We start from the raw sequence: 15,403 nt of genomic DNA, 5'->3' as shown, positions 1-15,403 counted from the left end.
GTCCTAATTTTATAGTAATTAAACTGGCTCTGTATCTAACTGCCTTTTTACTTAAAGTAAGGAAGTTTGGTGAATTTGTCTTTTGAAATGAGGTATTATTTCTCTTTGTTATGTTAAGTTCTAGTCTTTTGTTTGTATTAGGATAATGGGATTACTGTTTGTGAAATGTGGGATTTGTTTAAAGTTTAGAGCTGAGATATGGAATGTTTATTTGAATGGGATATGTTGTTATTTTGGGTGGTTTTCTTTGGATTTGTTACCATTTGGAATGGGAGAAATGTGTATTGGAGCTTGTCTTTTTTAAAGGAGAAATGGTCTCTTTTTGCCTTGTTATACTTTAGGGGTTTTGGCGTTTTTGTTTTTGTTTTTTGCACTAGGATATTGGGACCATTTTATGCCTTTTAAATTGGGTTTTACTTACAGCTAAGAATTGAGATGTGGAATGTTGAGCTTTATATATGTTAATTAACGTTACTATTTTAGAGCTCTGTTGGGGCTTTTTGCTGACAATTGGGTAAGGAGAAGATGTTACTTATTTGATTCGCTTATTGTTAAGAGATGGTTTATGGGATGAAGAGTGTTATATTCGTTAATGAAGAGGAGGTGAAGAGATTATGAAATTGTTTATACTTGTCTTGATGAGGGTGGGAAGTCACCTTCTTAAGGGGAGATTTACTTTTTTGCTTTCCTGCACTCCCTTTTTTCTTTTTTCCTTTTTAGTTTGCATTATCTTTTATTGTTGTTTCTAAAACTTTTAATAACATTATTAAAAAAAACAGTTCATTCTGTTACAAAATAGAATGTTCAACTTTTGTTTAGCCAAACTGCATTCTCTGTCTCCTCCTCCTCCTCTTTTTAAAAAATTTTTCAACTGAATTTGCGCATGATAAGCTTACATTTTGCCAACCTAACCACTAAAATGATGCCTGTATTAAAATTGTCAATGCAGGAATACTTTCCAACCTTGTTATGGTGTCAGAACAGGGCTTGGTCATCAGGGCAGCAAGTGCTGACACACTTATCTAACCATTCACAGACTGGACGGTTGCACTTTAATGAGATCATCTGGTTGTATCCTGAGTCTTCTTACCATAAGCAGCCGGGTCGGCTACATGCTCCTGCATGAAACAACCGAATCCAGACAAGTTTGTGGTAACACTGGGGATCCCCATGACGGTGCATTCAGCTGCGAAAAGGCAAAGGTGAAGAGAATTTCAGACCAACAAACCAATCTGCAGTGCCACACCAGAAGTAGGAGTTATTGAACCCCACTGAAACCATGCACCAGGGTTTGTTTGTTTTTTCCAAATTTGTACCACCAGAGATATTGGGCTTGATGTAAGTGAATTGTGTTAAAACAACAGTACAAATTAAGATTTGCAAAGACAATTCAAATATTCAGGGAGGGAGGGAGGAAAGAAGGAAAGAAGGAAGGATATCCTGGTTCTAAACCTGGCCAGCAAAGGTTTATGAGATATTTACCAGAACAGAATGAAGCAATCAAGTATCCTGTTTCCAGTTGTTATTCAGTGATATACTGCCTTTGAATATGAAGGCTCTACATGGCTATTAAAGTTAACAGTCACTCATAGCTGTGTTCACACTGAATACCTCAGCTTTCCATTTCTGACAGTGAATTCCATTGGCTAAAGTTATTAGCTATCTTGAAATATCTGGTAATTTTAAATAAGTGATATATGGAAATGATTTGGAAATGATATGGAAATGATATGGAAATAAGCCTATCATTTGCTCACCTGGAGTATAACCCCAGGGTTCATAATATGACGGGAAGACCCCAAGATGGCAACCTCTGACAAATTCTTCATAGTCCATCGGTAATAATGGACTAGTTGAGGAAAGAAATTCTGGATGCAGGATGACCTGCAGAGGAGAAATAAGAAGTCAAGAAAATCCACATTACTCCGTTTTCCCAGCAAAGATCTGGCAGACTGTCGAGCTGAGAATAGAAAAGCAGTTATCTTGGCAGTGGTGGGGTGGGGTGGGGTGGGGTGGAGTACGGGTGGCTTTGCAATGCTTTCCAACTGAAGTGGCATTCCAGGACCAAAATTCCATAAAGGAGGCAGGGCGTGAGCAGAGAAGAAGCTTGAGATAAAACCTAAAACCAAATCAAAATCAATATTTAATATAACAACTCCCCAGATATTTAATTGTTCCTTTTCCATTAAAAATTATAGTTGGATTAGAGACAAGACGTTCTGGGGCTTGCATGTGCTCTTAGATTTCATTTTTCTACTTTAGAAGGCAAGAACAGAACCAACGGGTAGAAATTAATACAGTGGACTTTTGGCTGTGTGTTAGAGGCAACTTTTAATGGAAGAATCTCTTTGTCAGTGGAGCAGATGACCTTGAAGGAGAGTAGATGGACCATCATCTGCCAGGGGTTCTCAGTGCAAGATCCCTGCGTTGAGCAGGACCTCTAAAATCTCTCCAGCGTTAACATTTCCATGCCGTAGGTCAGTGTTGTCCAAACTTGGCTACTTTAAGATGAGTAGACTTCAACTCCCAGAATTCCCCAGCCAGCCATGCTGACTGGGGAATTCTGGGAGTTGAAGTCCACTCATCTTAAAGTGGACAGGTTTGGACAACACTGCCGTAGGTGAATGGCATGGTGCATGCTTTTCTCAGAATCTGTTTTTCTCCAGCTTAATAGGGCTCAGAAAGCAATCATTTGCCTCAGTTGCTAAAAATTTGGCTGCTAGTCCCAAAGCCAAAGCGTTGGGATGAATCTGGAAGGAATAACTCCTTGTGGGTGGAGGAAGCTTCAGCTCAGCCCCCTGACTTTCTGGAGGGCTACAGAAGGTCATCTAGTGATGTCATCAGAAAGGGTACGACTCAACATTTTTAAACCATTCCCTAACAGTGAGAATGGCATGGAACAGAAGACTTCGACTTTCCTCCTCCCCACCATTAAAAGGTCTTCCCAGCCAACAATGTCTGAAATCACACTGTTGAATTTCGGCCATTTTGTTGCCAAATGTTGGTGGTACAGTTTTGGAGGGCTGGAAAGAGAAAGGAGGCTGGGTTGTTCACCCCTGGGGTAGGCAGACTAAGAGTGTAATTCAGTCTAAGACAGCCATGTATTTTTTTTCTGTCATCTATGCCAATGATTCTCAATCTTCTATATCAAGATAGCAGCCACCATGAGTGAGTGAAGCTTCATCCCTTTTCTGCAGGTGTTGTACCACACATTAAAAAAAATGAGGGCTTTGGTCATTGGGTTGCAGCTGCCATCTTGACTTTTTTTTACTCCCCCCTCCACAGATACCCTGAGCCCCACCATCAAAGAACCTGGGTCCCACCATGGCAGAAATAAAAATCCCATTTTTTCAAAGGATGTTTCTGAGCATTCTGTTACTGTATTGATTGTTCGTGATCAGTTTTAAGGACAAAAAAGTTGCAGGGATATTGTCAGTGCTGCTATGATGGTGAAACTGGGACTGAAGTGGTGTCTGCCACTGTGGAAGGAACCTTCCCTTAAACCATAACCAAAAGATACATTCAAAGAATGAGAAAAAAATCATTAAGATTTAATTCCGTTTCAGCTCTCGTGCTCCAACTTCTCAGGGACATCTGAGCCGGCGGAGATGTCTGGCTCCTTCATTTCAACCTCTGGCCTTTTTCTCAGCCCTTCTGTCTCTCTTGTGGGATCTCTCCTGATCTGGGCAGGGGCATCCTGTCTTCCTTTGGACATTGTCCTGACCTTGTACAGGTTGCATCCTCAGACCATTCTCTTCAAAGAAATAGGGAGAGATAAGAGGTTTATCTTAATACCTTAACTCGATCAGTTCGATTATTGAACAAACCAATACGTCTGATGGTGCTGAGGATTGGGTCGCCGGAGTCATCAATCATGTTGTGTGTTGTCACTGGTGGGAGGCTCTGCCGCTGCAATAAAACAAAAGAAATGCATTGTACAAACCCAAAGTTCATTAAAGATATAAACCGATGCTGAGGTTAATGTCCTTCAGATTGGAAGCAGGGACTTCTGTGATTGAGTTTTGTAGAAGTTTCCAATCAGTCCATCAGAAGAGATCAAAAATGTGCAGGAAGTCTTTTCTGTGTCATACAGGTAGTCCTTGCTTAATGACCACAATTGGGACTGGAATTTAGATTGCTAAGTGATGTGGTCATTAAATGAATCATCATGTGACCAGACCCAGAATGTTATGACCTTTTTTTTGCAGCGGTTGTTAATCAAATCACATGGTCGTTAGATGAATCACATGGTCATTAAGTGAATCACATGGTTGTTAAGTGAATCATATGGTCATTAAATGAATCATGTGGCTCCCCATTGATTTTGCTTGCCAGAAGCTGGCCGGAAAGGTTGCAAACAGTGATCACATGACCCCAGGATGCTGCAACCATTGTAAGTGCAAGCTGGTTGCCAAGTGCCCAGATCATGATCATGTGACTGCGGGGGCGCTGCAACAGTCTTAACTTTGGGCACTGATCGTAAGTCACTTGTTTAGTGCCTTCATAACTTCAAATGGTCACTAAATGAATGGTCATTAAGTTAGAACTACCTTTAATAGTTTTTATTGCAGAAGGAATATTCCATCATGGAAATCCTATCCACCCGTAGGCTGATTTAGAATAGCTGAGACACAAAATACATACCTTCTTGCTCAAATAACAGTCATCCGTTTTGAAAAGCATTGCAAAAAACATACCTGGGTGGAATAGATGGCTCGTTTCATAATAGTTAGGTCATCACGATCTATGATCTTGTTCATATCAGGAATTTCTCCTCTGTGGATGTAAGAAAATTAACTCCTTAGCAAAAAAAGTAGTATATCCCATCTCCTCCAAATCTTTGAAACTGAATTCTGGGATTAGTAGTATACAGTAATCCTATGGTTGCCTGTGCTAGTTCAAACCCCATGGAGCTCAGTGGAACTTACTTCAAAGCAACTGTATTGCATTTTTTCAAGAAGTCATCCCTGGTACATTTATTAAGACATAAGTCCCATTTCACACAGCACAACATCTCTCTAAGCAAACATACTTGAAGATGAGGCTGACATCCATTGCTCATGGCACTCTCCTGACTGAGTTCCCATATGGAGCTATCTTTAAAGCCAGTTCAACTGTAAGCATGGGTTGGGCTTTCAGATCCTACCTCTCTTTGAAATTCAGTTCAAAGTACAGCTGCAAGATAATGGAGAAGGGAACATCTTCACTCACACCCATCTGACCAAGTCATGCGGCACTGAGTTCCTCCTCCAGGAATCTGTGATGTTCAAAGGCAATCACTTGGAGGATACTTCTTGGTCGTGGCTCCCTGCCTTTAGAAAGCTCTCCCTAAGATACTTACCTGCTGACTGATTATTTACTCACTGGTTGGTTTGTGTATTTATACCCTACCCTTTTTATGAGTGCTCAAGATGCCATATCTGGGGGGAGATAGCTAGGCTGAAAATGAGGGACTGGTTGAAAATCACCCAATGAGCTTCATCTGAACATAGGTCTCCCCCATCCCACTTTACTCAAGTTAGACCATTGATGCATCTATTTTAGAAGTAGATCGAAATGCTCCTTTGAAATTCTCCACTCAATCTGTAGGCAGAGAAATTGGATGGATGATTTCTCTAAGGGAAAGAGAAATTCTCCAACCACTTCTGAAGGGCAGGACTCCCTGTTGGCAGTGCTAATGAAGACGCTCCAGGGGAGATGTTCTCCCCAACATCTCTCATCCTTGGGATATAATGGAAGCACGGGAAGCCAGGGAGCTGTAGACAGCTGGAAGATATTTGTGGAGTCCTTGGTGCCCTCTGAGCTTGGTTGTTTGCTTGCAGACATTTCATTACCCGACTAAGTAACATCATCAGTGCGAGTGAGCATACCCCACACTCACTAGCACTGATGATGTTACCTAGTCAGTACCAAGGACTCCACAGTTCAATCCTGAGCTACGTATATTCTCTTTTATTGAAATATATTTGCACAGTGAAAACCTGGATATCTGTGCCCCTTTCACCTGTTTCACTGAGTTTTCATTCTCTTTTGAAATAAATTGCAATTGTCCATTCTTGCAACAGGCCAAATGAGAATTGGGAGGAAAAAAAATACAAGGGAATTTCTCTGCCTGGGAATAATAGGTATGAATTCACTCCTAAGAAGCAGTGGTCCTCCAGGGTTCCATGAAAGACATTTCTCCAGCACTACGTAGAGACTGGACCTGAGAACATTTGAAAGCTGAAGATAAGTTCTAGAAAATAGCAAACAGTAACTAAAGACAAAATTGTATATAATGATAGCTCTGTCTCCAGAACACGTTTGCTGTATCTACAGTGAGTGACAACTGTGGATATATCATCAGACATAAACGTAGACAGTTCATGGATATTTCATATTAATTTCTACTTTAAACCATTTTCCAGATATAAAACACATCCAGAAAGAAGTCTCACATCCTTTGGTATCTGTATAAAAAGGAAGTAAGATTGCACAATTACATAATTCTGCTGAATTCTCACCTTAGCAATGCTTCATAGAGTTTCTTACCAAATTTTTCCTTCACTGAATGTGCGGTGTCCCTAAGAAAGAGTTAAACAGAACATAAAGGAACAGACCCCACGTTTCACCTCCCCTGGTTTCTCCATCTATGGCTTTGAGTTGTGTTGATGTTGCTACTCAGTTCCCCAACAGAGAAATGTTTTAAGTGGGATGCTACTGGGTTTGGTACTGGGGTTATCTGTATAACTTTGGTTCATTCATAAACCTGCAAGGGGTTCACAGTGGAAATGGACAATAAATACTCCTACCAGGGTGCAGTTTCATTTTACCATCTTAGATACCCTCCCCCTGCCAAAGTCCCACAAGATCCTTGCTGACCTGAGCTGTCCTTCTTCCCCTCCTAAAAATTGCAAGTTTTTCCAATTTCCTCTACAAAGGCCCTCCCCATTAATGATGAAAGAAAATGAAGGCTAAACCATCAGTTTGTTTTAACCATGGTTGCATAAACTACAATGGTTGCATTTGCTCATTGCATTAAACCACAAGTCATTCATTTACAAGCTGCAATGCTAGGGTCTCACAGCAAATGGAACAAGTCAAACAATCCCATCAAGACTGAGTACATTGTCTTAATTACCTAACAACTTTCACATGTGAGAGGTTTCAATCTCTCTTTTCCACTGAGACCAGGAACAAGTCCTCACTTGACCATGGACCTCTGTCAACCCAACCCATCTCACAGGGTGGTTCTTGTAGGGTTAAAATGAAGACAAACCCCAATGAAAGTTTCCTTGAGCATCCAGAGGAAGGGGTAAGTACAGTATATAGAATAAATTCAATGCAGTTAACAACAGCCACAATAATAGTTGTTTAAAAGAAGGGTATTTGGCATAGTACAGTCTCAGTTTCACTCTTGGAAGACAATATCATGGCATGCTGTCCCTATATATGTTGTCTGTCTGCCTGCCTGCCTATTTATTTATTTATTTACAGTCCAAGACCAAGTCACAGATTGTAAAAATACAGCACACTGTTAATACATGCATAAGGAGCTATATATAGTACATACATATATATGCAAGGAAGAAACCCTATAAAGTTAACATTTCATAGAAGGGACTGAATGGTTTCCATAAGCTAAGGCTCTAATAAAAATTCATCTACTGCCTTCAGAACACCTGGGTGTTGGCCATTTAATGAGAATACCACAATCTCCTCGTCATGAGTGGAGTTTATCAGACTCAAGGGCAGGTGTATTAACTCTGATCGCCAGTGCAAGTACAGTGGGCACTTTGGAAGGAGGTGTGCAACACACTCAAACCTCTATCTTCGAGCAAATACATACTTGATCTTGGTTAGGAAGGTTGGCATATCGACCAGCTGTCACCCTAGTAGAGAGAGCATCTATCTGGGCTAGGGAGAAGAGCCTTCTGTGTAGGTCATACACAAACTTATAGAACTAATTGGGGAGCGTCCAGGGAGAGAAAGCAATTCATCTGTATGAGAGATGGGAAGCTTTGGCATGGAGACAAATGTATGTTGCCTTTTTTGCATCTGGCAACCATCAAAGTCCATCCAAGACATTTTGTAGCCTGACTGATGTTACACATCCTGAAATCGACTGGAGTGATGGATACAGTTCTCAATAACATTAGAGACAGCCCATTAAATTGGACAGCAGAGAGTAGCTTGTAGAGCAGAGAGGAACCCCACACTTTGCCACCAATCCCTCAACACCTGCTGCCTGAGATAGCAACTTCATCCTAGCCAATTGGGACAGGCCTCATCCATAACGAAGGGACATTGAAAACAGGAGGTGTGAGGTTTAAGACTTCTCATCCTATCCAGCTGTTGAACAGGTACTTAGCATCTAGTTCACTGAAATGGACTACCAAGAGTTAAAAGTCACAGCAAGACCAAATATTGTAGCTTGTTTGTGCTATCTCTCAGTTCTGTTCACAGATTTGGAAAGTTTTAGGCACCTCACCTGACTAAAATCCTTGCCCTAAAAAAGAAAATTCCTTTGATAATCTTCTCTCTTTTTCTGGTGCCTTGAAGTCAGTCTCAACTCCTGGCAACTGCCTGGACTAGTCCCTGCAGTTTTCTTGGCAAAATTTCAGAAGTGATTTGCCCTGGCCTTCTTCTTCTTCTTCCTAGGGCTGAGAGAGGGGGACTGGCCCAAGGTCACCCAACTGGCTTCGTGACTCAGGCAGAACAAGAACTAGTCTGGTGCCTTAACCACTACACCAAACTGGCTCTCTTTGTATACAGATCCGCTATTCATTCCCTTTGCAATGGATAATGGTTATAATGGACGTGAGCAAGATGTGCTTCCTCTCTCCTTGATTCCAGACCTCAATATAAACAGCAAGATTTATGTTTTTCCAATAAATTTATGATGTTCTTTCAGAACAGAAACAGTCATGTGTACATTCACAGAACCAGTACATGTCTCCCCCACCCACCTGATACCAAATTTTGAACTGTCCTATTTTAAAAGTAGGTGGATCAGATTTTTTTCTCTTATAGTCTGCCATCTTTAAAACAAGAAAAGAAAAAAAAAAACTCTGCCCATCATAGACTGGCCCATCAAAGAGAAACCTTTAACAAAACCCTCCTCTTGAGTTCCCACATGAACTTGCAACCTGCAGCCCATGGACAAATGAAGAAATGGAAATCCTATTAGTTTTCTCCCTCTTCTCAAGATCAGTCGATGATTAACTTGCTTTGTCACCTCAGAACTGAAAGAAAGATGTTTACCATAGCTGTTTCCGGACTGCCTGGCCTTTCAGGGTCTCCACGTTGAAATTGTTGGTATTTGCTGGCATTATAAAGAATACAACAACCGTGACATCACTTCTGTGCACCTAAAAGAGGAAAGCACCCTTTTTAGCAGGAGCAAGGATATTTCCCTCCCCTTTTACTGCCCTTCTTGTTCCTCTGTTTTAGGCTATGTCCCCACGGACCCCTAACCATGGCACAAATGGGCCATGGCGACATCATTTTTCTGCTGTGTCTCATCTCCAGACCACGAGTGAAATAGGCTTAAATCATCCTTAGCTGTAGTAGTATTAAAGTAGTCTTTTTCCTGTGGTTCCAGCACCATCCAGGGCAGCTTCAATGTCTGCAAGATCTGCTAGGTTTTGTCACCCATTAACATGGAGGGAAGTCAGTGGACTGCATTTATTGCAAACAGAGGCAATAGAGACAGAATAGGAGCCAGCAGCAGAAATAGCCAATTTCATACCAGTATAGTCTTCTGTTGACGGAAGGCTAGGTGGAAAGTATTTTGACTCAGCAGTTGGAAAAGCTCCAAATGAGTTCTGCCTGCTGCTCTAACTGGCAGTTACTGATTTGGACTGCTTTGAAAGCAAATTAATATCACATTCATGGAGGAGATAATTACAAATATGATAAGTATACACTGCTTGTCTGCTTTAAAATTATTTCCAAATCACCTTTCAATCCAGAAAGGGGACTAGCTATTTAGATTTTAAAATAATTTTAAAAGCAACAATGGAGCACAATTCAGAACAGGAAATAATAAACAATAAAAATTCAATTAAAGGAGGGGAGCCATGCAGAACAAAAAGGTTTCAATAGCCTATCTGAAATTAAAGAAAGAGAGGAAAATGATTGGAGAAGCTGTGTGTTTGAGGGACTGTGTGCTCAGTTACAAAGGGTAAAAGATCATCTCCTGAGCAGCTGCTATTTGCAAGCTGTATGTTCTGGGAGCTGGAAAGTGATGCTGTAGGTGATTGCTCCTTGCTGAGTAAGCAGAGACTGAAAGAGGAATATAAGTTAGCCAGTTTTCAGGGAATGAAGTTACTTTGTGGGCAAAAAGGGGAGTAACATGGAGTTTGCCAGCACAGTTTGGGTAGAGGGGGGAGGAGGAATTTATGAATTTTCCTATCTTTTTTCTAAATTAAGGGTTTAAATTCAGCTAATCTGAGAAGGAAACAATAAAAGATTTTTTTAAAAACCTTCTATTAGTAGGATATTAAGAAAACAAAAGTGAAAGTAAACATATGGGAATCTACAGTTCTGACCTGCAGAATTTATGGCATATTTGTGCTCCTGCTTGAAAACAAATCTTGGAACAAGCGCAAGTTTGTACTTTAAGAGGACAGAAGCAGTGAGTGTTCAACCTTCATCTCATGACAGAGAATCCAGATTTATAAGACTTATCAAATACAAAGTAAACTCTGCCACAGCAGCTGACAGAAGGAACAACACTCCAAAAAGAAGAAGAGTCAAACTAAAGCACAGAAGGAAGAATCAGAAGCAAGAGAGTTAGAAGATATTCTGTACCACTGGAACTGAGAAACAGCTTTCAGATCCTCATGCGAGAAGAAAACAGGTTCTGAGCATCCAGGGAAGAAAAAGAAGGCACTGCAGAACATGAGACTGGACAGTAGATCAATGATAGGGCAGAAGGATGCAGTTGCATCCTTCAAGAAGAAAAAGAAGAGTCATGGTAGTGGATGGCTCAGTGCCATAAGTAATTAAAACAAGTATTTAAAACAAGTTGAGTGCCAACTGGACCCAGCAGTTTATGACGAATGCTGTCTGCTAGGAGCAAGGATCGGTGAGGCAACAGATCAATTTCCAGGGCTTATCAAGTCCAGAGACAAATTCCCTGTCTTACTTTTCCATATTGGGACAAATAATACTGCAAACAACAGTTACAACTATACCTCCAAGAATTTTGAAATCTAGGAAAGATCTTCAAGTGTCTTTGGGCTTGGGTGGACTTCTTACCCTTCCTACTTTATAGAACAGGGGTGGAACAGGAAAGAAGAATGCTGCGAATAAATGACTGCCTACCCAAATAGTGTGAATGGGACAGATGTGGTTTCTTGACCTTGGTCTGAATTCTCTAGATGATGGATGGCTGACACGATATGGGTTACACCTCATCAAGATTGATAAAGACATAGGACAAAGTTTAATCAGGAGAGTTTTAAACTAAATATTGTAAGGGTTTGAAACAAACTTTTGGAGGTAAGGTTTGTGAGCAGTAGAAGGTAGAAGTCTTGCCTGAACAGAGCTTATTAAATCATTTGTTAAAAATAAATAAAAACATTGATTCATAAGTTCATGGTCTTATACTCTGTACGCTCAGAGCATGAAAAAGTAATCAGATGAACGTGAGCTCTTACTACAGAAGGTCATATATGATTAAATAGTGGAAACCTGGAGGGAGGTTCCCATGATTGAACTACAGGATCTGGATGATAAAATTTGTTCAAAAGGAAAATAGTTTTTAAAAAAGAAGAGAGTTAATAGCAGTACATGTTAAAATTACTTCACTGATCAGAAATCCAAGTGAATAAACTTATAGACAGCATTTGCATTAAAAAAAGGGGGGAAACAAGGAAAACCAGTACTGTTGTTGGTGTCCACTACTGCCTGCACTACAGAGGAGAGATGAAAAACAAATTGCAGGTTTTTTTTAGAGAGGCAAAAAATAATAGGGATGGGGAAGTATCGTTTTAATATCTCTTGAGAGAGAAATTCTGCCAAGCTTGATCCTTCCAGAAAATTTCTAGCTTATATTCAGACAGTGAAGAAAGAGGTAAGTTTGACTTGACAATGGGAAGACTTTCTTGAGGAAGTGAAAGTAACTGAAACAATGGGAAAAAGTGACTGTGAAATGCTGAAATTCTTGATTTTATAGGAATCTGTTCCTATTAATGACTTAACTGAAGTGATAGAGGAAATATTTAACAAACTTGCAGATGAGACAAATTTGGATGGGGTAGTTTAATACCTGGAAGACAGAAATAACATTTCTGGTTCCAGAAATTGACTGAAAATGATAGAAGGAAATTTAAGATAAATTCAAAGTTCTTCACTTATGGAACAGAAATCAATGGCTCAGGTACATGATGTGGAATACTGGACTAGGTAATAATAATTGTGAAGAAGTTCTTGGAAAAATAGTTGATTATCTTGCCAAATATGAACCAGTAAAATAATCTAGCTTCAAAACAGGCAAATGCATTTCTGGCTGTTTCAACAGAATTATAGTTTTCAGATCATAGAAATAATAGTTCATTTTATTTTGCACTGGTCAGACCCCACCTTGAATATTGTGTCCAGTTTTGGGTCACTGCAGTATAAGGAGTCAGAGGAACTGGACAAATTCAGAGAATGACAACAAAAATGATCATGGGATTAGATGTTAACTCCTATGAGGAAAGATCAAAGGAGCTGGTTACATTTAGCCTTCAGAAGAAAAGGTTTGAGGGGAGATATGATAGCATTCTTCAAAAAGCTAAAAAAGTGTAATGCAGGAAAAAGTCAACACAAGTTCTCTATCACACCAGAGTGCAGGTAAGAACAGTTCAACAGCAAAACCCATTAGCAATGAAACTAAACTAATAGAACCTACTTTAATTAGGATTCTTCTGAACAGGGGGCTAGACTAGATGGCCTTAATGACCCTTCCAACTTTAGGATTTTAAGATCTATTTAATTATCTCAATGAGATAATACCACTTCCATTGATGGAAGCAGTGTGGCTTTCATTACTGTTTGCTTGGTAATATCCAAAGAAGGATTGTAATATGCCATGTATCTGAGCTTCCCAAAGATATCTAGTTGGTCATTTGGGGCATGAAATGCTGAATTTAGGTCTGACTCCCTATCGCTCTTCCTATGACTCACTATGGGAGCTTCTAAGATGCCTATCCTCTTTCTTACCCTTAGTAGGAAATTTAATCTTGATAAGGCCTCTAAAAACATGTCAGCTCCTTTGTTTGAAAACTCGTATCTCCCAGCAATGAAGAAAAACAAGGTCCTCTCAAGGTTGAAATCAAGATGGCTGAAAAGAGAGCAAACAAGTGCACAATGCTGCAAACAGTTGTTCAAACAAACACACCATCTGCGGTGCTGAACGAAGGTCACAGATGTCTAGCAACAACATTGGAAGCTGAGAATTTCCTATCTTGCTTTCAGCTATATGCATATCCTGAATAGCAAAGAAGCACCTGATCTCCCCATGGGGCCCACAGATCAAAGCAGAAGGAATGCCTTGAAGGAACAGAAAAATCCACCAAACATAATCCTCATCGGAAAAGAACTTGCGAATACATGCATTATACTGATTCAAACATTCTACTAAAAATACAGTTTTAAATATAGGTCCGGGAACCCTGACTCCTACTTCTCCGGGGGAATAATCTGCAGGAAAGGATTAAGAGATGGATTAAACATGACCCTTCTTACCAACTTTGCTGCCAGTCTCATGCATACTGACTGGGTTTTCACACAACATGCTGAACCTAGGTTAATGAAATAAATTTCTTCATCCACGTAGCGTGCTATACCCAAATTAGGGTTCAACAACATGCTAGTACAATGGTTAGGTTCTCTCAGCATGCTAGATCATTAACTATCCAGCCCATTTTAGCCTAGTTAGCATGATGTACAAACCCAGCTCTTGAGGATTTTGGATTCCAAGAGGCGAAAGTGGCTAGCAAAGCAGGGGAATGATTAAATCACCCTGTTCTGCTCCTGCTTTTACAAATACCCAGTAATTCATGTCTCTTTGCAGTGGAGAAGGGTCAAAACTTGGTGAATCTCCTAATCTGACATCCATTACACAGGACCTGTTACTGAGAAAGATCTTAACATCTTGGATAGAGAAGAAAAAATGGTGAACATATTGTAAACTAATTTGGAAGATAGTATACATATGCAATTTTTTCTTCTTCATCTACTTGGTTTGGAATATAGCATCTCTTGTTCGCTCTTAGATTTTGGAGCATGCAAATATCCATTTTGAAAGGGAGATCGTACCCATAGAAATGTCCTCGAACAAACTCTTGGATCCTAGCTTTATAGGTGGCGTGCAAATTCTGAAATTCATGCATAGCTGAGAATTTCTTAATGTTGAGGCCGTTGGGCGTGATAACATCTGGTTAAAAGAAAAGAAAGGTAGTGAATTTAGTGATGTAATCCCGGTTGAGATAAGAAGCACAGGTGATTCTTCAGGAATTGGAATGTAAAAATATATACATCGCTTTTCTAACCCTGGCTTGACAATCTTAGAGAGGGAGATCCATAACTCTATATGGAAGCATGTAGTCTGCATGGAAAAGAAGTTCAATTCATGCCAAGTTTAAAAGGTCTAAGAAGAAGCACACATAAAACATTGGAGATCTGTTGTTGGTGCAGACATTACATCATCTGATTTTGTTTACGACATCTTTCTATATTTCAGGCTTTATCAGCTGAAAATGCATTATTTGCACAAAAATTAAAAGTGCAACTTGTTGGAAATATCTAGCACTTCTTTCATTCAGGCAAGGGAGGGAAAGTAGGGTTGAGCACATTAGCTCTATCCTTTTCCATTACTGACCCATGCCATCTGAGCTGAAGGACAACTATTTATGGTGGGGAGCTGTATACATGTTGGCTTCCCCTCTGATTTGGATTCCTGGTTTTCCTGAATTTTACACAAAGCAGAGTTCTCCACAGTTCTATCAGTCTCCTCCCTCTAGACAATTGCTCTCCAACTCATCAAAGACAATAAAGATTGCAATGGTGGTGGGACATCCATACACTCACATGTATGGCTCTAATCTTTTGAAGCAAAACAATACTTGAACAGAGTTTCTGAAGTCAGCCCTATAACCAGCATTAATCTATGCTGAAGCAGTGATTTGGGAAGCAATTATCTTCTATCCAAGCGATTGTAAATGGTAATGCCCTTGAGTAAATGCCAAGCTTAATGATCTACTTCCTCAAGGATCATTGACCTTTTTTGAGCAACAGTCACATTTCACAACTTTGCCCATTGACATGCGCCAATTTCAAATCTGCTTTTATAAAGGAAGGTCCTGCAAGAGGCATCTCAGCTCCAATTTTCTGTGAATAAAGGTGCTTATTTAAAGACCTTGCAATGTGATGT

The 15,403-nt window shown here is 40.0% G+C and overlaps 1 protein-coding gene across 1 annotated transcript in view; it reads right to left on the bottom strand.

Annotated features, from left to right (window-relative positions):
* The window catches only part of GYS2 (glycogen synthase 2), a 34,799-nt gene that overhangs the window by 4,200 nt on the left and 15,196 nt on the right, over positions 1-15,403 (bottom strand). The window contains exons 6-13 of the mRNA XM_088141362.1: positions 14,290-14,407; positions 13,192-13,312; positions 9,244-9,350; positions 6,504-6,563; positions 4,698-4,776; positions 3,796-3,909; positions 1,758-1,884; positions 1,091-1,186 (exon numbers count right to left, since the gene is read on the bottom strand). Coding sequence (XP_087997488.1) covers positions 1,091-1,186; positions 1,758-1,884; positions 3,796-3,909; positions 4,698-4,776; positions 6,504-6,563; positions 9,244-9,350; positions 13,192-13,312; positions 14,290-14,407 — 822 coding nt within the window. The remainder of the gene's footprint in view (positions 1-1,090; positions 1,187-1,757; positions 1,885-3,795; positions 3,910-4,697; positions 4,777-6,503; positions 6,564-9,243; positions 9,351-13,191; positions 13,313-14,289; positions 14,408-15,403) is intronic.

This window comes from Python bivittatus, unplaced genomic scaffold (assembly GCF_059951505.1).
Source record: "Python bivittatus isolate LINGU-HERP-01145 unplaced genomic scaffold, Pbiv_v1 ctg000330_np1212, whole genome shotgun sequence".
In the NCBI taxonomy this organism is placed as follows: domain Eukaryota; kingdom Metazoa; phylum Chordata; class Lepidosauria; order Squamata; family Pythonidae; genus Python; species Python bivittatus.
Note: the sequence above shows the minus strand (reverse complement) of the source record. Positions and strands in the feature narration are given on the sequence as shown.